Genomic DNA, 27,275 nt, shown 5'->3' on the forward strand with positions numbered 1-27,275 from the left:
GCCGTTTCGTCTGTGACAAGCGTCGAGAAGAAAGTGGCCGCCCTAGCCAGGTCCTGTATGGAACTTTCGGAGAGCAGCCTGCAGGATCTGAGAAGGTTCATGTTCGAGCGTCACCTGCCATGGCCCGAAAAATCTCGCTGGGACCCACTAGCGATTCTGCTCGACCTGTCTGGAAACTGGAACGTTCATCTCTGGTTTCAAGTCAACATCAGACTGTCTCCGCTTCGCGTCGGTAGCACCGAGCCAGTACTGAAGATTGTTCCCAGTGCAGCTTTTCGCTCGTGGATGGCTAGCATGCGTGCATTCGCCGGCCATCCAACAGGGTCGGCGCCGTGGCTTCGCTACCACATGTACGTTCGCAAGATGCTGCGCCTGTTCGACGGTTCAGAGTCGGCCTCTAGTGAAATCGTCTCAACCATCGAGGCAATGGACAAGCTCACACTAGAAACGCTGGGACCTGCCATGAATGTGCCTGAACCGAGAATAGTGCGCATGTCCATCCGCAACCTTACCGAGACGGCGACTCTCCGCATTGCAACCGGTCGCCTGGTCCTCCTCTTCAACGAGCACTTTATGTGGGCACGAGGCTTCTCTCCCAGTGATATCGTGCAAGTGGAAAACCTGGGTCTGTTGCGGTCTGTCGTCTACATCCTGGGACTCGATACCGAGACGCAAGAGGCGTTAACCCTGAGCCTGGGTCTTCGCGTCGCCAGCGAGCTGGGCTGGATGGCCCACAGAGAAATCGCGGACATCACGCTCGAGCTCGCAGGTCTGCCTCCGTCGGCTCACACGCGCCGCTGCCTCGTCCAGATCGAAAGTACCGTGGGTGTCGGATGGCTCAGTCTGTTTCCCAAGCATCAGGAAGCCGAGTCGTTCGTTCGAGACGTGAGAGACGTTCTCATCGATGACGTGGCGCGTCGAAGTAAAGCGTTTCTTCAGCTCCGTGCCCATAGTACCGCTACCCCGCCGAACAGGGACAGCTTCCTGGCCAGCGTGCTGCCAAAACCGTCACGCCGCGCTCGCTTTTTCATCGACTGGCTGAATCTGATGACAGGACGCTGGCGGCTACATGAGCGAGACATCACGAATGTTCTCAAGCCGGGCTCTTTGCTCAGCCATCAATGGAGTTTTAAAGGCGCACTCACGGTTGCGGAGGACTACTTGGTCTTTCCTATCTACCACTCGGACCTGCCGCCAGCTGTCAACTACGGCGGCGCCGGCCGGCTAATTGCTGACGAAGTGCTCAGGGGTTTGTTTCACGAGCTGGCGTACAACCCAAGCCATAATCGAAACAACCGAGGCCGCACAGGGTTATTTGAACATTCGAACTACACCCTGCCGTCGGATTGGCCCCCGTACCACGTGGATACCAAGGCTCTCCTGGCCGCCCTGTCTGCGTATAGGCTAGCTGTCGTGCATGACTTGAGCAGTGCGTATGCCAGGCTGTCGAGCCTCGCTCAAGGCAGACTTTTCTTTGTGTCATCGTGCTACGCGCTTTGCTCTAGCGACCACTACTCGGACCCTTTGTACGGGGACGCGAGGCGCCGTTGCAACGAACCCGTTAAGCAGCTGTCAGAGTTTGCAGCAGCATACCAGTGCAAGGTGCCATTCACCAAGCTCTAGATATGACTTGAGTTTCCTTGTTTTTTTTCTTTTTGGATTATTTCACTTGCATATACGTTTCTCAATATTCCCATGCCGGGCGCATACGGCTTATTAAACACTTGCGGAGCATCGCAGCACCATATGCGGTATCTTTAATGCGTGGTTAGTTTAAGTATGCTCTAAAAGGCGCCGTATCCTATTTAGGATACCTGACAGAATTGCTCGATACTGCAGTGTCAATCATGTATCATGTAGAGCCGTCAGGTGCACTATATGTATTAAGGGTGTGTGAACATTGGAAACTTTCGAATTACGAATCAGTGTCCTATTCGATTGAAAGACCGAGTTGAATAGTCGCATTTCTTAAATGCGATTATTTTTGAAAATTTTTCGTATATTTCAGAACGTCAACCGCGCCCAAATAAATATAAAATTGGAGCTAAAATACACTAAATTTTCACCGGCGCGGGCGTAGTGCCGGCATAAAACATGAGAACATGAGGCTACGCTACTTAGGTAGCCATACTTCACGCTCTACAGCGATCATTCGCACTCCCTGAAGAGCCTGTCCATCTGAATACACTATACTCGTAAATCCTAATGCTCCATTTGTGCTTTATTAAAACGCTTCATAACGTATTATGACAAACTTCCTAACTTTGACTACTGGGATGTGAACTTCGTTTTATTATATTATTTGTAATAGACACTTCATGGTTCGAATACTATTACAAAAGTATTAAATTTTTTATTCGATTTGCTTATGGCACTGTTCGATTCGTATTCGATTCGATACCAAATATCACTATTCGCACACACCTGCTACATTTCCGACATCCCGCACGACTTTCGGAGCCATTCGTGACAGCGGAAAAACTTCAATCACGCCACTGCATTTATTTTTATGTTTTAGATTCAGATTCAGATGGTTTCTTGTTTTCAATTTTTTTCCAAGATTCTTTTTTTTTCCATAACCCCCCCCCCCCCCCTTCATCCCGTTCTTCTAATTAAAAAGAATTGCCGCTCACATCTTACGTTGACTCTCGACGACAATGCGATTAGCATTCAAGCTGTGTAGTGACAGACAGTATTTCGGAAGTCGCATTATTTGCACCTTTGGCGTATCACTATTTTTTGAGGGAGGAGGGGCCAAGCCTTCCTCTTTCCATGCCTATCTCTCCTATATAGTATAAATTAAGAAAGAAAATTTAGCTTCTCCTGTACTTTTTGGACTTTCCAGCATTCCGCCGAGAGTGGTTGCTTTCAAAAATGGGGGGGGGGGATTCAAATGACATACCTTGCCCCATACTTTTGACAATGGGGAGGCAAGTGTTGCCCCCCCCCCCCCCGGTAGGTACGCCTACGACAGGAACACATGCGTCAAAGGAACAGAAGCGTGCGCGTACACAAACAAGAATATGCATATATTTTAAAGACCGCTTTTGCGCATTTTATCTTTACGCGAAATAAATCTTGCACTGCGAAAGTCGAGCGTCATACTTATTTTGTTCTTACAAGACATCGTGACGAACATTTAATAAACAAACAAGGAAATTTCTTGTATATTAACGACTCTCGTCCATACTCTCTTCTAAGTTACTAACTTTTGTAAAGTCTCTGAATTCCCCTATATATTAGCCTGGTATTAAGGCATTTTTGTCATTGATATGTCCAATTCAAAAGAGTGAGTTCATGAGATCTGTGGGCCCAGAAGACCTTTACGGATCTGACTAAGTGAGGTCGAGTGAACCCGGCTGAGTAGAATTTGGTTAGTCTCAGTCCGAGTGAGCCCAGCTAAGTATAGATCTGGTGAGCTCGATTACCAGTGAGCCTGACTGAGTATAGTTCTGATGAGTTTGAATCCGCGTGATCCCAGCTACGTAGAATATCGGTGAGTCAGAGACTCAGCGAGCTCTAAGCAAAAAAATATAATTTGTGAGTGAGTCTGAGTGAGCTCCGTTTATTTTCCTGACCTATGGTCAAGCGCCTATAAGGAAAGAAGTGTAGCACGCTTTGACAATAGGAATGACACTAGACAATCAGTGTTGCAAACTAAGCTCGCGGATCAAGCAGATGGTTTTACGGAAGTTGTATAAAACGTATGGTAAGAGAATGATGGTAGGCTTTTCAGCGAGAGGGTGAGGTTGGGGGAGGGCGGACAATTTTTTATAGGTGAGGATGGGAAGGTGGGAGGAAGGGCGGTCAAAATTTTCAATCTAATGGTGAGGTGAGGAGGACACTGGCATAGTGAGGGTGAGGGAGGAAAAGAAAAAAAAAATGAAGGCATTTGCCCACCTCTTGTCGCGGCGTTGTCGTTTTGACATTGTGCTGCTAAACCGGAGGGCGTGCGGTATCAAGTCCCGGCCGTGGCGGCCGCATTTCGATGAGGGCGAAACGCAAAAAAACGCCCTTGTACTTTTCATTGGATGCCCATTAATTAAAGAAGCCCAGGTGGTCAAAATTAACCAGTAGTCCCCCACTACGGCGTGCCTCATAATCACATCATGGTATTGGCACGCAGAAAAATCCAGACTTTAATTTATTAACTCGCCTTCATTAAAAGAAATTCTTATTCTAAGAGGAGATATTAAAAAAGGGAAGACAATGAAAAAGGCGGCAGATCCCACGCCCTATGGGAATCGATGTTATGCGAACCAGTGTGCTGCGAGCCTACCAATTAAGTTAACGAAACGACCATGACAGCATCAAGGCGTAGGCGGCTGTTTCATGGCCTAGATGACACACATGTCATGATATTCATGTCATGCCTATCATTTGTGTTCATCATACGCCCTTGTCATACTATGCCAATTTTGGTAATTATCAAGTTCACGGAACGAAGATCAGAGCACCAAGACCAAGGCGGCTAGATAAATGCTGTGAAAGTGGCAAATGTTGCCCATGAAGTGCTTTGCATTTAAAGTGATCTATGGTCTCATCCTCTCCACAGATTGGGCAAGAGAGGAGGGCGCCAGGCCAGCCCTGTTATAATAAATATGTAATAATGGTGTTTGCCAACTTAATCAGGTAAACATCACTTAAGTTTTTCTGGTGGTAAACGAATTTTTGTGCCGAGGCGATAGGACGTGTCGATATTCGGGAAAAACTGCTGTAGTTTGGTTCAAAATGTCTTGAGCAATTGCATATCTCCTGAATGTAGCAGTAGTTGATGATGAGTAGCTGATGTAGGAAGTAATTAATGACAGGACAGGGCCACTGAGGGCCGCTCTCGCGAGATTTTCAGCCATTTTGCTCACAGATAATCCCTCATATCCAGACACCCAAAGTAATCTAGTTACATTTATATGGGCAGGCGCGATAAGGAAACTTCTTTTTCGCCATTTCATAGACTGCCGCGTTCTACAACGGTAACTGCGGCATCTTTGGTACTTGCCTTGAGCCACGAGCCAAAGAAGAAGAAAAAGAAGAAGAAGAAGGAGTAGCTTGAACGTTCCGTCGAATCCTTGCTTTCTTAGGGGCTTCCCAATGAAATGCCCGCTGACGAAACCTCGTGCACCCACGGTCACCGCGTTTTCGTTGCGTGCTTGATTCTGCTAGCACCGCTGTTGCTATTCGGCTTCGCGGCGCTCCTGTGGGCCCTGGTGCGCGCCATCGTAGGCACTTCGTCCGAGCCGGGCCCTGAGGTCCCGCCTTTCTGCTGCCCCGAAGCTATCGGAACGATAATCATGCTGTCCAACCTGACGGTGGACCCCTGCGACAACTTCATCGGCTACGCCTGCTACAAGAAGAACAAGAACGAGGTGAACCGCCAGGCGATCGTGGAGCGCGCGCTAGCCTCGTCCGTGCTTCACCCGACTCTTCAGGGCAAACTGCGCTCGCCTGTCAGCGACATCCTCAGGATGCACCACGAGAGCTGCCTCGCCTCCGCCGTCGGCAACCTGTTCACCGCGGAGCACGCAGTGAAAGCCGTCGTCGACATGTTTCGGCGCTGGTCGGGAACGACCTCGCCGCACGCCGTGGACCTGATCAAACTCGTCGGTCTGCTACACTTCCGGTACTACATCTTCAGCGTCTTTAGAACGGACAGCGTACGGTGGCGCGAAAGGAACGAAACGGTGTTCGTCATCGCCGCTCTCGCCGCGCCACACATACTGACTGCCGGCACTTCCTATCCCACAGAGTTCACGAAAGTCATGTTCGACACGGCGAACAGTTATGCAGGTCTTAACATCACTCGCGTCGCCTTGACGGCTTTGGTTGCGCGACTGCAAGCCGCACGCAATGTTTTCGACGAGGATATCTACGCGGGGGACTTTTCCTTCCTGGACGAAGCGTTTCCCAACGCAGACATGTCCTCGTGGAAGGTAATTCTGAGGAACTTCCCACTGATTGGCATGGAGGATCCCTCCAATATCGTGGGCATCGTAGACGTGCTCGTCGACAAGGACGCCACCGTACAGGCAGCGGCGCTCGTCTACTTTTCTGTCCATACGGCGTGGTCATTGTTTGCCCGAGAAATCACAAATATGGAGGTGGCCGCTAGCCTAGTGGCCCGGGCGGCTTTCTGCGGTGAGGAGATCGTGAAACTGTTTCCACTCTGGGACGTGTTGTTGACGCAGCAGATGACCAGTCCCGACCGAGACGCTATTGTGCTGCAGTTATTCCACAGAGTCGCCGACGCCGTGCTTGCGGACGCTCAAGTCACCTTCTCCGCATACCTAAACTCGAGCGAGGTTCGCAGGGTGGTGCGAGGCGTTCGCGTCGTATTGGCCGTGGACATGACAGCACCGTACTCGCACCACCTGCCCGACGCGAGCGATAACTACTTCGAAAACGTGCTGGAATTCCGCGATTTCCATTTCCAGGTGAGCACTATCTAAAGGACGATTAATGAGGACAGAAGTTCACTACGCAAACGTAGGCTTGAAGTAATCAACAGTCATCCGACAAGACATGTTGCTTGGCCCAAAGCTGCACTTCAGCGGCAATCCTTGTTCAACAACTCTTGATTGTCTTAAAGGCATATTAGTAAGCCCGATTATTATCGCACCGTGTAAATCAGGAGGCCTAATTAGCACATTTCTATAGTACGTGACAGTAGATGTAAGCGAGAATTCAGGGCTTTTCCTGCTTACCTGACTGTAAAAAAAAAGATTCTGTGCAAAAGAAAAAAACGACCATCTAGCGAAGCAGATTTCGAGGCGAAGAAGGAGCCGTGCACGCACTGTTGCACATTTCGAGCGTTTAGGCAACAAAATGACATTACGGATTCCAGTGCAACTTTATCTCAGTCACCGAGTACCCTCGTCACCGCATTCGCAAGCCGCGCGTAGGGCCAGAGAAATACGCGCCTGTCCTAGTAAGTACAGCCACGCTCTCCTGCGTGCGCGTTGTGCAGTACTCTCGGTGAATCCGAAATTCAAGGCGTCGCCGCGTTTTGAGTCGTGCGTACCCAGGTACATGGCTGCGACAGTATAGGCCTATCATATCAGTGTATGTACGACGTGTTCATTCTCAAATGCTGTGATCCAGTAGTAGTGCAAAATGGTTTACTTGAAGCCGGGAGTTAGGCGGCGCAGCGGCACGAGAGAATAACAGAACATTTTAACAGGTACAAGAGCGATACCGTCGACCTCCAGTGCTCTGAGTAAGTTTGTTTTCACTCTTTCAGGTGAGACGCATCAACGCTGCGCGGGGCCTCTCAGGGCTGCACAGGCTCCGACATAACTTGTTCCAGGCGTTTGTCAGCAGAGCGGGTAGTCATATCGCCATCTCGGCCGGCGTCTATACGCTCCTTAACTTCAACGTCACCCACAGAGGCAACCGCACCCGAGTCAACGGCGCCGCTGTGAACAATGCCGCTGTCCTTGGCGTCCTGCTCGCTGACGCTCTCTGGGACGCGCTGATCGACAGAAAGAACTGGGATTTCGAGACTGGTCAAAAACTGGTCTTTCACGCGTACTGTAGGAGAGAGATCCTCGGACGCGACCTGGCCCCCGATCTGAAGCACGCTCTGCTGTCGCTGCAATCCACGGCCCGCGCCGTTGCTGCTCCGGGTTGGCACCGGAGGGCGCCGGCGTTCGGCTACTACCATCTTTCGGCTAGTCAAGTATTCTTCATGCTTTTTGCCCTGCACCACTCGTGCCAGACTCTCGACTTAAACGACGACGATGATGGGCTGAGCCTGTCGGAGTCCATTCGGTACGTCGGAGAGTTCTGCCGTGCCTTTGGTTGCGCGTCGCAGCCGCGGATCGACTGGGCCACTGTCTGTGAAGAGCCTTCTGAAGACAGACGCACTGGGCTTCAGTCCCACCTATCACGGAAGCGTGGCGCGAAAGCTGTGCATTAGCCGGGGTGCACGCATCATTCCATTTGCTAGTAGCGAGGTGCCAAGGGATACAAAAGAAACAGAACTAACATTTGTTTTACGGTTCGAGTTGTCGCGCACCCTATTTTTCCTCATCGATACCTCGTGAAATGCTTTCGTAGCTATTGGCGCTTTTCAAGTTTTGTACTGTGGAAGTAACTTCAACTCAGACAGCAGTTAGGATCTCAAAGTGCTCCTTGTCTGTCACGTTATTTAGCTGCTTTGTTCTTGTGCGCCTGCTGTGTCGAACACGTACACTGCTACTTGAATCCGGTGAACGCGCGGGACATTGTTCTCTTTGATTCTGGATTTTCTAATGAGCTATATTTGCCGCTTTGGTTTTGCATTGATTCAGTTATTTCCTGCCAGTTTCGCAAACCACAGTGTTTTAGAATGATGACTTCAGTGGTGCTTTACTATGGACGTAGTACTTGTGAGCTGCCGTTTCATGCATGTTGAAACAAGATGCGACATCCTCTTATGCTTGCCCTAGGTGCTAGGGTTATGCCTTCTTGAATCACCTGTTACGCAACTGCTTGCTAGGCTGTGGAACGTGCCGCATGTATCCGCAGTTATTCTTGAAGGCTGTGTCGTTTAGTATGTTGCCGTTCCCAGTCGTTTTAACTTCTTTCATTGCAAACATTGTTTAATGTCCAGACCACAACCTGGCCTGTGCGTGTGATGTTTTAAATTCTTGTTTTCATTCTTTTCGGTGTTAGTGTTCTCTATGACCCACCCCTGCCTAAAGCATGGTACATAAGTTGGCATTGCTGCGAAAATAGAAGGTTTGCCTTGATGAATCTATAAAGAAAAAAATGGTAGGCGACGCTAATCTTTGATTTAGGCGTCTCTTAGTGGCACTCGCACCTGGGCGTTGGTGGTCTTTTGGTTAAGCGAGTGAAAGACTTTCGCCTGGCACGATATGCGGGCGAGAAGGGAGGGAGGGCGTGGGGGAAGCGCAGCGCGTGTCGCCTGGGCGGGGCGTAGCCCCTAGTGAGCAGCGCACGAAGCGCACCTTACGCGCCCTCTCCGATGATGACGACACAGCATGTAACAAGTGCGCATGCGCAGCTTGTCTTGTCTTGTGTTCCAGACAGTGGCGCACACCCACTATGGGGGATTGGCCGAGAAGCAGGCGGTTTTTCGTATGCTTTCGTATGCTCGTATGTAACTGTAATTTAGACGTATGATGAAAATATTGTGAAGAATTTTGATAAAATAAGTTAATGTAAATAAATAAGATAATAGAAACTATTGATAATTTTAGAAAGTCAGCAAGGTACTCTTTTTGTATCTCTAATAAAATTGTAAATTGCAAGAAAAGCATCCCTGTGGCTTGATCCCAGTGAGGTCGCACCAAAAGAAAGAATGGTTGGCGAGGTTAGCGATAGCCCAAGTTTGGTGAATGAGTGTACTAATAATTTTCTTTGTCTTATAAAGCGGCGGCAGGAGAGAAAATAATGTTCGATAGTTTCAGGTGCACTGCAAAAAGAACATAGAAGGGACATAGCGAGACCAGACCTGTGTAAGTAAAAATTTAGAGGAGGTATACGGCATCTCAATTTCGTAAAAGAAACTTCCAATTGTCTTGAAGGACACCAATTATTATTCCATGGGAAGCCAAGATGGTGGAAATCAGAAGACGGTGTTAGTATGGATGTTGCAGAGTTTTGGGATATAGCGAAATTTCTGTACCTAGCCGCGGTGACATAAGCTGATGTCGGCAAAACAGATATGATGGGGCCGTTGAGGGATGCTCGTGCGAGTGAATCGGCCATTTCATTCAAGTGTAACCCATGATGTCCTGGTACCCAAAGCAAACATACTTTCCGTAAGTACGGAGGTACCATCGAACGAAAGGTTCTTTGAATTCTTGTATCTAAAGATGCAGTCAGTGCTGCACATACAGATAGCGAGTCGGTCACAATAACAGCCAATAGGTCGTTTTGGGGAAGTTTTCGTAACGCTAATATAATCGCTAATAATTCTGCTTGAAATATAGGTGTGAAATCGGGAAGGCGAAGCGAGTAAGACCATTGTAGAGATTCAGAGAAGATCCCCACTCCCGCCTTCTCATTGCACACAGAAGCGTCAGTGGCTATTACATTTTCAGTGGTTAGTTGGTATAGGTGGTCGTGTAAGATGTTAATTAAATCTCGCCTTGGTAACAGTTTAGCATGATTCGGAAATATGTCCTCGAACTCAATTTTGAGGGCTGTTAAGTCATTATTTGAATGACAAACTTGGCGTATGGACACGTCCAATTGTTGTAACTGTGCTTGCACAAATAATATCTGAGGGCTGTGGAATCTTGACCACGATGCCTGAAAAAACTCAGATGGTTCAGTGATAAAAGCATATTGCGTTCGCCTTTTTGAAAACTCATAAATTTTTGAATATGTCTGAACCGTAAGCATGCGGAATCTGCAATCTAGGGTGGGTATATGGGCTTCCTGATATAAAACAGCGTTGGCAACAAATCTAGGAAGCCCGAGGCATGACCGTAGAGCTTCTCTTTCTAAAAGTATGAGAGGTTTAATTTTGTAGGCGGGGCCACCGGAAAATATTACGCAGCCAAATTCTAATATGGGCCTAACATACATTTTATAAATAAGCAGTAAGGTATCCCTGCGTAGTCCAGAGCGACGGTGGCTGAGCCGGCGAAGCATATCTACGGCTCGTTCTGCCTTTGTTTTAATATGTTCAATGTGACTGCGCCAGGTGAGTTTGCCATCTTAAATAACACCAAGGTACCTGACTTCGTCAACATGAGGAATGATTTCCTGTCGGTATTGCAAAGATATATGCACTTGTGCAGTTAATGGGAAGACTAAGACCGCACTTTTGCTAATATTTAATGACATACTTAATCTCTCTAGCCATGTCTCCAGCATTCCTAAGTAATTTTGCAACGACTGTTGTAGAGAATGTATATTGCTTGCGGAGGAAAAAAATGCGATATCGTCCGCATAAACATAAACATGTACTTCCGGAGACAAAGGAATGGTGCTTAGCAAAATGTTAAATAATACAGGGGAAAGAACGGAACCCTGTGGTACACCTCTTGTCTGCTTGTGTTTAGACGTCGAAATACCGTGTTGGTAACAATAAAATTCTCTATCCCTTATAAATTCGCAGATTCAAGCGGTTATATATTTTGGGGAAATTCGTAGACTGAAGCTTATCGAATAGAATGCAAAGTTCTACAGAGTCATATGCTTTTGCTAAATCTAGCGTCACCAAAGCTGCGTACTCTCGTTTGCGGCGAGCAAGTTTAATGCGGCTCTCTAAATCTGCATGGGCGCACCATATGGAGTGGCCCGGACGAAATCCAATCTGACAAGGACTGAGAAGGTTATCATCCTGCATAAAATTTGTTATACGGCCGTGAAGAACCCTTTCTATTAATTTGACCACATTTGAGGTAAGAGAAATTGGTCTTATGTTTTCCAAGTCAAGTCCGGATGATTTTTTCTTCAATAGTGGGATAATTTTAGCTACTCTCCACTCTCTTGGAACCCATGAATTCTTGAGAGAGAAATTTATTATGTTTAGTAGGTCCTGAGGTGCATAATCAAATAAAACTTTTAGCATTCCTGTTGTAATTTCATCTGGACCGGGGGCTGACGCCGGCAAAGAATTAATAATGCCTTCAAGCTCTGTCGCTGTTACTGCTACAAAGTCGTCTACCAAGGGAGGTTTCTTTAGTCCTATCGGCAACTGATGTGTGAAACGTCGCGCAAGTCCTTGAGCAATTTTCTCAAGTGATTCTGATAATTATTTTGTTGATAGAACGACAGATTCGACGTTCACGGGGGCCGGTATAGCTTTGCGAGATCGAAGAAATTTAAACAGGGCTTTTTTATTGCTAGACTTCTAAAGGTATGTGTAGTGCCTGGAATCGTAATCCTCCGTAGCTTTTGAGACTGTTCGTTTAAATGTGGTAGCTATATATGTATAATCAGCCCAATTAACAGGAAACTGGTTGTATAAAATCTTTTTCCATACAGCTTTTCTACGTCTAAAATCTCGTTCGCACTCAGAATTCCACCGGGGACAATATGAGCCATCCTTATAAGATTTCACAGCAAATTTAGCTTTTTTTGATAACTGTTCTGGTATTGAACATAGGCTCATTGCTTTAATATCCATCTCCATGCCCTCCTGGGCTTGTAAAGCTGATCTTAAAGCATTTTAAAATTTTTCGTAGTTAACAAAAGTACGCATATTATTATTTAAACTAGTTAACGGAGTAAGCAGTTCAAAAATTATAGGAAGGTGATCACTGTTAGTTCCGGAATCTACAGTCTTCCAGGAGGTGACTGTCATGCTCGGGGTAGCAAACGTAAGATCTAGGGCAGATCGCGACTGACCACGCACGAAAGTATGTGCTCTCGAATTTAAGCAGGAGAAATGATTCATTAAGACCCAATCCCACAGGCGTTTGCCACAAGTGTCCGTTCGGAAACCCCATGATACATGATGAGAATTAAAATCTCCCACTAGTATGATGTTCTTCTGACTGCGAGCAATAGAGGTATCTAGATAACGGGTATCTTGTACTCCAACGGGGAAGTACGTGTTAATTATAGAAAAAGGTGTACAACCAGGTAGTATTATATCCAGTGCTAGGATTTCACAGTCTTGGGACATTATCTGGTATGCTATAGTAGCTCTATGGCAGATTTTTGATGACGCAAACAACACTAAACCACCGCCTCGGGATGGGCGATCCAATCGAAAACATCGGAAATTTTTTAGATGATAAGATTGACCAGCAGCAAGCCAAGTTTCCTGTAAAATAATAATATCTGGAGAGTATGTAGAAATAAGATATAATAAATCTGTTGCGGCCGAAAGTATGGAACGACAGTTCCACTGAATTACTGGTAAAGTTCCTATGGTGAATAAATCCGATTAGCAGAGACTGCTTGGTCTAAAACGTTCTCTTTTAAGAAGTCCTTCTTAGTCGGGGTCTCTCTAACGTACTTTTTTGCTTTGGAGTTCATGGGAGAGCTAGATTTTTTCTCTGTCGGTGACCTTGTTCGTTTAAGAGATCGGGGGTCCACATCTACATCTTGATTTTCCACCCCATCTGTGTCGGAGAGACAGATTTGGTCGACTTTCTCAGGAGTTGATGGCTTTGCTTTGGTGAATCGTTATTTGTGAATGACTGCGCGGTCGATATCTCAATAGGTGGACTCCGCGGTAGACCCGATACCTGATCCACAATATTGAGTTTATTAGTTAGTTGAAGCCACGGAGTTAATTGTGAGGACAGCACCCGAACAAGGGAGTCGGTGAGATTTGTCGTGATACGCTACATTGCTTTCTCCAATGCCTTTTCTACGGAAGCTGCCACAGCCTCAGAGATTGAGTTTTCCATGGACAATGTTTGACGGGCCGTTATACCAGCATACCCTTGAGATCTGCTCTGAATTTCTCCTATGGCCTCACGACGAGAGCATCGACGTCTGTCAATTATTTCGAGGATTTGCATTTCTTTTGCCCTTGCAGGGCAATTAGGTTCATTCGCGGGGTGGGGACCACTGCAAAGGCAGCAGGACTCATTTCGGGAAGAACAGTCATTTGAATGATGGCCTTCTCCACAAATTCGGCATCGTGTGTTTGACCTGCAGGCTTTTATCGAGTGCCCAAACCGCCAGCACTTTAGGCACTGAAGGATGCGAGGTGATACAGGCTCAAGTCGGTATATAAGTGGCCATGCCTTGATTTTCGATGGGCGGTTCAGTCCAGCGAAAGTAGCTATGACTGTTTCAGTGGGCATGCGCTTATTATCAACGACACCGCTGCAACGATACACAGAAATCACGCCTGTCGCTGAAAACATTTCCAAGATTTCTGCCGGACATAGACTTATATCGACACCGCGGATTAGGCCTTTGGTACATGCAAGGTGATGAGGAATGAAACTGCTCACCGGATGTGTCGCAAAAACACCGCACTTCAGCAAATCTCGGTCACAAGCCTGGTCTGACGAGCAGCAAAGAATGCCCCCTCGGCCAAACTGTCGAACCTCGGTGATTTGTTGAAAATTGGCCGAGGCCATCCGGAGTTCGGTTTGAATTGCTTTGGGATTCTTCATGCGAATCACCCCGCCATCACTCGGAACCAAAGCCACAGGTACGCTGCTCGTCCCACTGCGTAAGAAAAGCTCCACCGGCAAATCAGAGTTAGGAACAGAAGCCGACCAGGAGGAAACCTCCTGGCCTGGCGACGAGAGTGACATTGCCAAGAAATAGGAAATTACTCTGGAAGCTTATCAGATATTAAACAAAAGCTCTAAACCAATTACGTAAAACACACAGATTAAAAGAAACCGCCAGCTACTTGACCAGAGCCAGTGTTCGGGAGCTCAGGCACCAGCTCGCCGCGTTTCACTCGCTCGTTCCAACGAGCGAGCGAGCGAGCAGGTAAGCGCCGGGAGAGGGGAGAGAGGAAGGTGGGACATCACATCCGCGTTGCTCGATAGATGTTCAGTCTATGCCAGGCAATTGTTTTCTATTGATTAGCCGGTTTAATATCATGCCACCTTCTTACAAAAGCACAAGTGCTCCATGCGAAAAAAAAAGACAACTGCGGCTGTGATTAGATATAAGTGCTATGGTGGACGACAAGTCGGTATAAGTTAAACCGAGGCGCGTGGAAAGGAGTCCTGGCTTCTGGACTGGCGCATCAAAATTCTCTGTTGCGTATAAAATCCGAAGCGCAAACTAGACTAAAGCTTTTACAAGGCTGTCTTCAGAGACTATAGGAATGAAGCGCGTTAGGTACAAGAAGACGCGGGTTGGGCTTCCTTCGGTGCACGGGAGGAACAAAGCAAAATGTGTTTTGAAAAACAACTGATGAATGCGAAGAAAATTAGATGGGAAACTAAGGATAGGAAGTACCTATAAAGGAAAAACGTTGACTCGCAACGAAAAAAATAGGAGTGAACGTGGAAACTGCTAGTAAAAGTCCTTCCAGGTTAAAAGAGCTTTCACGTCATAGTCGTGCAAAGGGACCAGTAAATGGGAGTTAAACGGGAAGTAAGAATTGCGGAAACAGCACGCTATATAGGCGCGATGGAGAAGTAAGCCAGCCCTGAAACTACGTGAAACAGCAAAAAAGAAAGATTCATACGACAAACGGTTTATAATAATTTAAAGGGCAGTGAAGTACTGTTCGACGCCTCATTAGTATGTCTGAGAGCACTGTGCTCCAGGAGAAATTTTTCTAAATTACGGCAATATGTGCTTAGCGGTGTGAAAATAGTACAGAGACAGCAGGACACGTGTTGTTAACATGTTGCAGCGTTCATCCAGAGGTAAATGAAGAGGTATTTAAGCTGTCCATAATAGAGGAAACAAAACTTAATGAACCAGTGGTAGAGAAGTGTAAGAGAAGCTGAAGTACTCCCGACGTAAAGACAGGGAACACAAGGTATGCAAAGAAACTAGTTTTTAAGGCCGTATATATTCCTTCAGGTTCGATGGCTGGTTAACACAAGCCACGAGTTTTAGAGCCTAGTATAGAGCAGGAGGCAAATTACGAGCGTAGTGGCATTAAGCATCGCCCCTTTTCAATGGGGATTTTCATAATGTCCATCCATACACTTAAGATCACTACTCTCAACTTAAACAGCATGCGCGCGCGGCTCAGAGAAGCAAAGTCGAGAGAGCTCTGAAAAGGGACGGTAACCGAACCGACCAAACTCGACACTCGGCGTTGATACGCTCTCTTCTCTCGTTGGCGCCGGAATATCTGGCAACCTTTGATCCTCGCCTCAGCGATGGATCGAAAAGCGAAATCTACGCTCGCATGGCTACCATTGCGTGGCTCTCCTCGGCGAGGCTTCCCATGCTTCGAAAACCCCGCTGTCTTGCCGCGGAGGTGCGGAGAGTGGACACAGATGGAAAACGAGAAGCACAGGGCAGGGAGGTGATGGGGGTGACGGCGGGGGGGGGGGGAGGGGGGGGACGTGGCGCCGGGCAACGTTGGCGCCGGGCGTCTACATGGAAGTGAGGAGGTACTTGCGTTGTCGGAGCTCTGCCACGGCTCCGGAATGACGAACATACGGCGTCGAACTGCGGCAGATTTTCTGCCGCCCGAACTTCGTCGTGAAAGTTCGCTCTATGTATTCTGGCCTTTACAGGGCCACAGGGGCGAACACAAGGGAAGGGAAGTGACCTTGACCATACAGCGTAGGTCGGAGCGATCAGCTGCGGCGGCAATCAGCAACGCGGCGTCTGCGCGCTTCCCTGCTGGGCTGTTTTAGAGCACAGGTCTCAGGCGTCCGCTTCTGCGTTTATCGTCGGAGTCCCTCGGAGTGTCTGGATGGTGCAGACGGTATCTTGTTCTGTCATACCGCTTCTCCTGTTGGCTACGCTGCTTACAAGGTGTGCCACTTGATTCTCGGTAGCCTGAAGTTTCCGTAGTGTGCTGGCTCCTGAGCCGTCTTTTGGGATGTTTAGGCCAACAATCCGGAGGGAGCCGATTTGAGGGATAGGGACGCCATCAAGAGAGACTTCCGATTCTGTAAATTTACATACTGGGGATCTTCCTTGAGTTCGGATTTTAAGTACCAGGAATTCACATTTCTCCGGTGCGCAGAGAAGTCCGCAATTCTTTAGGACAGTGTTGGGGTAGTCTACGACTTCGCGGAGGGCGTCCTGGTGCTGTTCTGGGGAGCCGCTTCGAATTCAGATTCGTATATTGTCGGCATACAGAAAGTGCCGTATGCCGTCGAGCTTATCAAGAACCTTCGGGAGTTTCGGCATAGCGATGTTAAACAGAAGGAGCGATATAACTGAACCTCGCGGGGTACCTTTTTCTGCTACTCGAAATTTGTCCGTCTTGAGATTTCCTAGGTCGATGGGCGCCGTACGGTTCGTCGAGAGTGCTTGGTCGAAGTTGTATGTACGCTCCCCACAACTGGTGTCCTGCAGATTCTGGAGAATGGCGGCGTGCCCTAAAAAAGTATTTTTAGGCTCGCTCATTGTCCAACCTTTCTTGTGTCCCCCACAAGTTTTCGTTGTTTGACCTCATATGACACATCATTACTCTGAAGCACCTTTTTTCGAGAACTTTAACCTGTAAGTAAACAGAACGTTAATTAAAGCTATATTTCACAAAAATATATTCTTGCAGACGATTGCTGAAGCTGACTGGTCACGTGTGTCATCTAAACATATCGCCGTCTTTATACAGTGAGTTTGTCTCTAATTTTGACCTGCATTCATTCTTCTACTCAAATGGTTACATGCCACGCACAAAAAAAAAAAACTTATTTTTTGCATACATCCACGTTAACTACTAGCATTCTGCGAAGGTTATGACATAAGGGGCGCTATAACGTAAAGCTATTCCAAAATGTTTTATTCCAATCTCCTGACGTGAAGTTTGCGTAACCGCCAACGCAAGCTTCGCGCGGTCACCCGCAGGGTTGTCTGAAGAGACCAATCAAACGCTCTCCGCATTCATAGGAGGTCATTTATGTTTGCTTGAAAAACGAATAACATTGCCTACACTGAGTGGCTTGTCTTATCTAATTGGCTGACAAGGGCGAGGAGCACGCTAAAGTGGAGAGGGTCTCGATGGGGCCGAATTACTGCATTGAAGATCGATAAACGGATGAAGAGGGTGGTGCCGACGTCTGCGATTGGTAATGATAATTATGTGCATTCAGTACTTTTTCCAGCTGATATTATATTTACGTTTCAACAGTCATTATAACAAGAGGCGCCCGTACAGTGCTTCAGTCTTAGGCTGGAACTTAGGCTGGAAATCGCCACACTCGGAAGACAACTCACATTTAAGGCGACACAAGCAAAACCCACACAGGCGGCACAACAACAAGAACGCACGAAAGCGGCGCCCTCTACGGACAAAACACTACAACTCTTAGTACAACAGATGCAAAGCATCCAGAACTTCCAAGAACAACGCTGATTTACAGGGACTTAAAGGATACGTAGAAGAAACGCTAGCTCGATAAAGGCCACTGCGTAAAAGAGCTAATAGCAACCCCAACACACCGTCGGTGAGGAAAGCCAAGAATGGTATAATCTCGGACTCGACGGAATTCAAAAGCGAAATCAACAATGGCCAGTAAAACGCCCAGAACCGCAGACACCGCTGAAATATGACACTGGAACTGCCGCTCTTTCCAAAGAAGAGCGGCAGCGCTACAGACACATCAATTCGGCCATCGGTGTTACCATGTATTTCGCCGTGACCGTTCTTTTGGTCGCGGCGGTGGTGTATTAATCACTGTGTCCAACAATCTAGAATGCTTTGAAGTTAGTGTTGATGCTACATTGGAGTTCAAATGTGTACAGGTTACAATTAACAATAAAGCTCTTTTATTTTGTGCATGCTATACCGCACACCATCTACGCCCGTCGGCTTTTCTAACGACCTTCATGATATTCTGAACATAACTGAAACAAAGTTTCCTGGTCGTCCTATTTTTATTTTTGGTGACTTCAATTTCCCGAACATTAACTGGTCTAGCCCTGCGGTAGACGGTGACGGATCTTTCGAGTCGGCAATTTTTTCAGCCCTCTGCTCCTTCTCGCTAACACAAATGGTTACCCAGCCCACAAGGACGACAGCTACCAGCTCTAATGTATTAGACCTTTTGCTAACGAGCGCCCCAGATTTTGTTTCCGAGGTAAAATACTTGCCAGGCTTAAGTGATCATTCTTTACTGCACATCACGTTGAATTTACCGTCGAATAAAACGCCAAATGAAACGAAATCCATTTACAATTATGCTAAAGCAAATTTTTCTTCAATTCATGATGGCCTCCAGCTTTTTCTCGACGATTTCGGTAGTTCCAATCAGTCGGCCGAAGTGAACGGAGGTCATCGGCGCACTCCGCAACCACCGAGACTACGCGACCTTCACCGACCGCCCTTGCGCGGGCGCGTATTTAGAATTGCTCGTAGATACAGCAGGGCGTGCCACTTTTGACGAAGCTCGACGTTTCTGCGCAGTCGCGAGTAAGAGCGGGCGCAAGAGAGAAAATCTGGGGGCTTTTGCTCCTTGAATATATGACTCAGCCTAGGCACTACGGAGGAGGTTTCTTAGAGTGCGTTGTATTCGTTTGTCCCCTAGACATGCCGGCACTGCGGAGTTCGGTCGAGTTGGTTTATACGCTCCGCCGCTGGCTGCCCGTGCGGTGAGGCAGTGGGCGCGGACGCCGCTTGGTAATCGCTGTGTCTGAAGGGACAATGTTCTGACTGGTGTTTTATAAGTCGCGGGTCGCTTTTTTCGTCGCGACGATAGATTGGATTTTTTACAATCACTGCTCCAGGAGGGCACATGTAGCCGGCAAACGGAGGCCTCAGGAGAGCACCTGAGGTTATATTAAAGCAGGCGGCGCAGGATCTCCGGGGCACCCAAGCGGTAGCGGGGGGATTAAAGCTGGAAGCCGGGCGGCCCGTGGGTTGGGTCCGCAGAGGCCGAAGCGTGCCTGCGGGTGTTCGCATAAAACATTGGCTGTCCGCGATAGCGGACAGCCGATCTTATACTCCCCTGGCACGCGCAGGCCTCTGCGAGCCCCAACCCACGGACCAGTCCGGCTTCTAGCTTTGATATCCCCGTTGCCGCTTTGGTGTCCTGGAGGCGCCGCCAATAATGCGAAATAATGACACGTTGTTTTCATTAGTAAAAACATGATCGATTAAATATGATTGCGCCGACCGCCAACTTGCGACACTAAGTTCAGAAAAACCGCTCCCCGCGACTTCTGCCGGCACGCCTAGGGACAAGCGCATACACCGCGCGCCAAGAAACTCCTCCGTAGTACCTAGGCAGAGTCGTATTTTCAAGGAGCAAAACTCCCCACATTTCCTCTCTCGCACCCGCTCTCACTCGCGCATGGGCGGAAACGTCCGTCGTCTCCGCAAGTTCCACGCCCCGCTGTACCTACGAGCAGTTGGAAATACACTGCCCGGGCCGCTTTCGCCGGGAGTCATATGGGAAGCGGCTTTCTCGCCGTTTCCCACCGACCGCCTTTTCTTCCCGGGACGCGTATTTGGAAAATCCAGAAGGGACAACGCATGGCAACCGCAGCGCCACGCTATTGGCTGCCGCCTGCGGGGACGCGCCGTGGCGTCATGCCTAACAACGTACTCTCATCACCAGCGGTTTCGCGTAGCTTGTTGTGGGTCGTGGCCAACGCCGTGGCCAACGTTTTGTCGTGGCTGGCACGCAGACGCGGCTACGTGAAACTGGCGTGCTGGCGCGGTCGCGAGCCGAGGGTGACGCGACTTTCCGTCCCATCCATCGAAGCGCCCTCTCCGCCCTGCCGATTGATAGGAATCGGGACCTACGCCGGTGCGACAGTTTACGCTGCGAGGATCGCTGGGCGAAACCCATGCCGACAAGATCGGAACCTGTGAGATGGAGTCGTATTCCACCACTACTACTAATGATACGCAGCGCGATGCCCTCAAGTGGAAACAAAACGCCCTGGCGATTACTGTGCTGCTCACGTCCTGTTAATGCAATTCGGCATGCATCGACACGGCGTGAAAGCACTGAATAGCTTTTTAAAGTACGTGCGCTGGCACAAAACGTTATAAACAGTCCCGAAAGAGCCTATATTGTGTTGGAAGCTAAAGTTCACTCTAGATATCAATAAATGTTGCAGGTATGTGCCAATTTCTTCACCTAAATTGCAGAGAACTCTCTCTGGCCGTTATTGCATTTTTATGGCTTCCTCCATGTCCCAATATGCTGGATTTCAAGTACATTGAAGTTGTTGCAGATGCGAAATGCCACTTTTATAATGTATTTGGTTCGCCTGTTAAATATAGTTTAAAAAGTTCTGTTCGAAAAGAAATTCCCATCTTTTTACAACTGGGATAAATAATGTTAGAGGTGGAAAGCTGTTATAATGGCATTGTGCAAGCTAATACTTTAAGAGCACTGCTTTAAGTGAATTTCTAAAGCACAGCAATTTTGCTTGCCTTTTTCTGTTTTATAAACTGCAATGTACATCTTTGAAAGGCAGCCTGACCCTCTTTAAATTCGAAATATTGGACACAGACTGGGAACACTGCTTTCCAATACACTTGCTGAAACTGCCTTATCAGAAAACCCTAGTACACAATGCAGATTCATAAGGAAGTGACAAGACAGTTTGACAATTTTAATCATTGAAAGACTTAGCTAAACCTTTTTTGGGTTGTTTTTTCTTGCTTTCAGACGCTGCACATTGCCTTTTAAGGCATGTTTTCAGTGTTTCTTTTTTTATGGGGAGGGCATGTTAACATCTTTTACACCATGTCAATTATGTGGTGCCATAATGTGTTCTTGGATGGAGTCTTGCCCTTTCATTCAGTACAATATAATGTCGTTTATTGTGTCATAGGCCGTTTTACATTTGAGTATAAGTGTAGCATTTTGCTAAGTTTTGCCTCTGTCACCCAAGCTTGCAAGTTCGCTACCCACTGCTGGTGACGTGTGACACATGTGACTTTTGTTCAATAAAAGGAAGTCTGTCACTTATCCTGTGCACAGGTTGTCTTTTTGGATTACAATTTGTTGCCTATATTAGTTCTTTTGTTGCATCTCAGATTAGGAATGGCTATCATAGTTGACATCATTTAACCATATTGCACACAATGTGGATATGTACTTGCAATATATGGCCACCATAAATATAAATAGAAGTTAATAATTCAAGAATAGTGCCTTTGCATGGTGGGACAGCCATGAATTGTAGCTACAAGGTACCAGCGCTGCAAGTAGCACTGTTTGTGCAGAATATAGTTCAACTCAAATACTTTCAAACATCATTGTTTTTGTCTGCATTTGTATAGCTCCAGTTCCTGTGAACAACACACATATGGTGGAAGAGTGGCTTGCACCTGCAGTTGGGCCCAATGAATAGCCAAATTTCTACACGTTTTCATGTTATTAGCATATTAGTAGAGGCGGTCGTTCTTGTAGTAGCCTGTTTGCCCAGTGTAGAAGCCACTGCGGGTGTCAGGATGTTGTACACATTTTCGGCTTTGCAGGGGACACAGCATCTGGCACATAGTTTGTCACAGGCCATGTCTTTGGGGCAAGTTGGGTTTACTCACTTGCAAAGGGAGAACCAAGCTTGTTGGATAAGAATTAAACCGCCTGTACACTCAGTGGCCTTCATTTTGTGTGACATATATGGTTATAGCTGCCCTTGCTTTATGCATTTCTTGTCCGGCAGCAGTCCTGCTTTTGAAACACTCGGGATAGCTTTTAGCAAGCTGGACAGGAATAGCACTGAAAAACCAGCAGATGTTAATTGTCACACTTGTCATGCGAAGCTTCATACAGTATGATGAGGGCGGAAATTAATGAGGGTGTTCCTCAAGGCCTTGTAGCACATGTCATGAGTTTGGAGCAACGTGATGTATAGCACTTTTCTGTTCGCATACTATGGGTTCAGCAGGTGTGGCCATGGTTTAAGTGCAGTGCAAGGTCAAGAAAACATATCTATGAGCAACACCCTGGTAAAGGAGACGCTGGGAAAACTAATGGGAAGCCTGTTGAACATCTAATTGACCAAGTTGCTGGCTTCATCAGGCAAAGTGTGATAAAGAGAAGAAAGTCATCAACACATCAGAATGTTTTTGCATATAGACACTGCTAAGGTTCTCAGGCACGCCAACAAGTCTTAGTGCGCAGGCTATGCAAGACCAACTACATATGCCTTCTGTTTGGACAAAGAACTGTTCATTGTAACTGGATGAAGATGGAGTGGACAGAAATAAACGGCAGCTCTATTAATCTGGTTTCACTGACATTAACACTGATATGTAAGTGCGCATTGCCATACTCCGCAATGCCTTCTTGGGTGACATCAAGGACCAGCTTCAGGCAAAGGATAATAGACCAACAAGCTCAAGTTCAGCACTCGTGTGGTTACTGTGGAGGATCCATAATAAAAAGCACAAAACAGAAAACTCAACAGAAAGGATAAGGCACCATTTAACACTTAGTATTGCTGCAGCCCACCCCCTTTTATTTTGTCTGGTCATGCTACATTTTTTTCTATAGATAGGCATGAACTTATCCTGTGCGCAGCTTACTGCAGAGAGCATAGGTGATGTTCCCAATCGGTGTCCGATTTTTATATACACTATGTGCTGGCTCAAAGAGGCTCGAAACACTGCAATGGAAGCTTCTAGTAGAAAAGGTACCTGGAAGAAAAAAAACTGCTACAACCACCTTGGCAACATCTTGTCCCCTTAATAAAAATTGTGCTTCCGTATCAACTTCAGCCCTCCAGTTTAGAGTAAGTACCAGTGCACTTATGAACAACGAATCAATTCTCAAAGAGCACGTGCAGTCCAGCCAGAAGCATAGGCATGAATCCGCATTGTACTCCTGCATTGAAGGTGAATAATGCATTACAAAATGGCGAATGTGCCTTAGTAAGCTTCCCGGCAATATGAATTTGTAATGTACAAAGAATTGTCAATAAAGCTCACCAAGAGCACAGATGCACTTGCAAATTATATCACAATTGAAAATAATGAGTAAACCTATGTGCCCTTTCCACTCTTAGTATGCTTTACTGCACGATGCTACACCCCTGTATTGCAGTGTAGCAAGCTATGAAAGAAACGTTGCATAATTGAGCTTTTTAAGATTACCTTTTTCGCAATACACCTATGTACTGCGGTGAAGCATACTAAAAGTGGAAAGGGGCCACTGTCACTGGACATAAAAAGAGTTCTTTAATTATACACTCGCGCAACCGCCGCCTCTCAGGTCGCCTGAGTGGACATACTATGCTGGGTGATAGCGGTCCCCTCCCACTTTTAGTATCCTTCAGCGCGTAACTAAAATGTACTGCGGCGAAGAAGCAGTACATTTGCATTGGGTGAATAAACAAATGGTTTTTACAACAGTACAGAAATAAACGCGCACCATGCATCAGTCTACCACATGGAAGAGGGTCGCAACAAAAGGTAGCTGATTCACACAGGCTGTGTAGCCCGCTTATCAGTCGTAAAGGCTATTATAGGAAATTCAAAATTTCAGACACACAGAAATATGTTTATATGTTTACGTTCGCACTCCTTGCGTAATAAGACTGCCAGAACTTCCACAGTAGGAAGTAATTTATAACACACAAATGCGAACAACACAGACATATGCCTTGTTTTCAACTCGGTCGTCATGCAAATGACATATAGCACGGAAAAACGTGAACATGCTGTGTGTTAGCATCGTAAACTTCATACTAGGCAAGGAGCACACCACAATCCCGCGACAGCCGCTAATGAGACCAAAACGGGAGCACATATCTGTGAACGTGCAAATGGAGACCCCTAAGCCATTCTGTTCTTCCACCACCCCCCGCTGCACGGCTGCACCACTCGTATCAAGCACAGCACACCTAACACACATTCAGCGCTGAACAGTGCATGGGCGGTCGACGCAGTCGCATTTACATGACTTGTAGCGAGCAGCACATCCCTCGATGTCCGTTAAGCAAAGTCGGACACGGCGACGCCACATCGCGGTTCGTAGACCTTCGCTGCCGAGGCGCTAGGCCAGTTCGACATTTCAATTGTCAAGGAAGCACGGGTCACACAACGCAGATTCTGTACTGCCAGAGCTCACCGAGGCGAAAGTCGCACTGCCGCACCACGACTACTCGCGGCTTTCCGCCAAGTAACACAAAACCTAACACCAACACACAAGTAACGCAAGCCACGATCACATAAGCAACGTTGAACAACGCACCGTCCGCGCGAGCCGGAGAACGATCACGCCGAGAACGAACACACCACGGCGCCGCTCGGCGCCACCATCATGCCTTCTCAAAAATCCCTAAACGATCCTGTCCCTAGGACGAGCTAGGCACCTATGATCAGGTCACGTGAGGGATTTTTATACGGAGAGCACCGGGAACGAGAGTTATCGCTTGGCGCCGTTGCTAGGGGTGACATCACGGCGTCCCGCAGGCTCGTAAGCCAATAGCGTGGTGCTGCGGTTGCCATGCGTTGTACTTTCTGGATATTCCAAATACGCTCCCGGGACCTTTCTGCCGCTCCCCGCGCCCCGACAGCTCTGAAGCAATACCAACGCGGCTGCCCCTGCCGGCGCCATAGCTGCCTTGGCGTGTTTTCTACACCATGAACCAAGAGCGACAAGCGACCAGCTCTTCCGAGGCCCATGTTCTAAACGGGCGTGCAAAGGGCCTTCGGCCAATTCACCGCTCTGTTTCGATGGAGCATTTATCTACCGCAACGTCATTTTCAAACGAGCAGAAGACGCAATCTGCGATGGAGAACGCCGCGCGATCCTCGACAGCAACGAAGACGCCCGAGGTGGATACTGCGGGAGTGGCCGCCGATCCCATCATCGCCAATTTTCCCTCCCAACAACGAGAGGTAGACACTCCTAAAGCCCCTCCATACACGTTTCCGCCGACGAGGTCGGTGGCGCGTGGATGCAGGGGCTTTAGACACTCCGACCGGGGAAAGGATGGAGGAAGATGCTACCCCGAACATTTACGACGACAAAACTGACGACGACACAGGTGGCTGTTGGAAGACAGTCATACATAAGCGACGCATCCGCCAAAAGCACGCTAAGACGCAAACCTCCGAGAACATCTTGGGCATTCCGGACGCCTCCCACCCTACCGTACGCAAGCGCAGTCGGAATCAGAACCTACCTCAACTTCTTTTGCACTATAAAAAGATAATTCTGCGGCCTCACGGAGGACTTTGCCTCGATAAGCGGACGCGCCCAGAACTCGCCAGTGCTCTATGGAGTGCAACTGGCTTGACCACCGACGATCGTCAGGACATCATATTCCGACTGCGACCTCAGCAGAACTTGGCAATGATCAGCACACCCCAGTTCCACGTAGCCGACGCATTGTACAAGGTGAGGGAGCTAAACCTTGGTCAGCGTGTCTATCCCATCACAACATATTTTGCGGCCCCAGAGAACTCATACAAGGGAATTGTTCCTGGTCTTTTGCCCGGGACACCGTCTTCCAAGCTAGTGGATGAGTTTTTGGCTCCTGGAACTCAAATACTTCAAGCACGAATGATGGGTCAAACCAACGTTGCGTTGGTAACATTTGAAGGACTTAAGGTGCCTCGCTACGTGCGTTTCTATGGCGCAGAACTCCGCTGCTACCCCCATCGACACCGCCAACTGGTCTGCAAGATATGTCACAAGCTCGGCCATTGGGCTGATCACTGTCCTACGCCGCACGTGATCATTCGCGCGTCGTGCGGGACTGACAACCCCACCCCGTCACATCCGTGCACCCCACACTGCAGATCCTGTGACGGGACCCACCCTACAGCGGATCCAAACTGCCCGCCGCGTGCTACGCAGACACCGAACAAAGCTTGGGTGCAGAAAGCTCTCGAGAAAGAGCAGCGTGAACTCCAACCCTCCAGCGACCCGACCACTACCACAGATACGGCGGAGACCTGAACGTCGCGCGCCCCAAAGAAGGAGACCAGACAAGTCCAGTCGGAGACCCGTTCGAGATCCCGTCGCAAGTTCCGGAAACGCTCCAAGTCTCGGTCCCAATCCCGCGAGGCATCGGTGCGCCTCTCAGAGAGGCGCCCTCCTTCCCCATCTTCCCAACAACCTTACAAGAAGGCCCTGCAGACCAACGCCCCAGCCAAGGTGACCCTGGTCCCTTCAGGGGTGCAGCGGACCCCTGAGCAGAAAGCAGCAATGGAGGCGCCTTGGGAGGTAGGTCGGGCAGAGGGTCCCCCACAGCTCGCTCCGCCCCCTAAATCTCTCCCTACCCCTTCCTCTATTACCAATTCGTTATCAAATACCGATCCTCTAATAGAAATAGCCCGCCTACGTGGTGACATGGAGGCGCGCTGTGAGCGCCTGCAAAAACAAATGGACGCGCTGGCGGCAGACATGAGCACTAGTATGCAGGCGGCTCTGGACAGGATAGAACGCCAAATGGAGGCCCTTCAAATAGGGATTACGGAGCAAGTGAAATCATGTATAGAGTGCACTTTCGCAGGCATGCAAGTTCCTGAGCTTAGCGGTAACAACGAAAGCGCGCTTTCCGACCAAAGCTCTCTGCCGCAACCTTCAAATGTGGGCACCCGGCGCGCGCCTCCCTATGCACGGCCGCCTGCTGCCTCTCGCGATGATGATGGCGCCGCGTAACGCGGAGCAACTAGTGGTGCGGCAGTGGAATTGTAGGAAATTCCGCCGAAAACGAGGTTCCCTACAGCAGTATATCGTCACATCCACGAACCCTCCCGATGCCATCCTCTTACAGGAAGTCGATTGCACCCCTTCTTTATCCGGCTACAGCACGCTCTCGGGTGTCTC

General features: G+C 48.2%; 1 protein-coding gene across 1 annotated transcript; it reads left to right on the forward strand.

The window, feature by feature from the left end:
* Positions 1 to 5,088: 5,088 nt before the first annotated feature.
* LOC142584247 (uncharacterized) lies at positions 5,089 to 8,639 on the forward strand. The gene is made up of 2 exons (XM_075694395.1): positions 5,089 to 6,431; positions 7,238 to 8,639. Exons 1-2 carry the CDS (start codon positions 5,097 to 5,099, stop codon positions 7,913 to 7,915), a joined length of 2,013 nt encoding a protein of 670 aa, XP_075550510.1. The 5' UTR covers positions 5,089 to 5,096; the 3' UTR covers positions 7,916 to 8,639.
* The last annotated feature ends 18,636 nt before the right edge of the window (positions 8,640 to 27,275 follow it).

Source organism: Dermacentor variabilis, chromosome 6, assembly GCF_050947875.1.
Source record: "Dermacentor variabilis isolate Ectoservices chromosome 6, ASM5094787v1, whole genome shotgun sequence".
In the NCBI taxonomy this organism is placed as follows: Eukaryota; Metazoa; Arthropoda; class Arachnida; order Ixodida; family Ixodidae; genus Dermacentor; species Dermacentor variabilis.

Coding starts and splice junctions, on each gene's coding strand:
- LOC142584247 (XM_075694395.1), top strand. CDS start 5,097: ATGCCCGCTGACGAAACCTCGTGCACCCACGGTCACCGCGTTTTCGTT. Junction 6,432..7,237: donor TCCGCGATTTCCATTTCCAG/GTGAGCACTATC, acceptor TCACTCTTTCAG/GTGAGACGCATCAACGCTGC.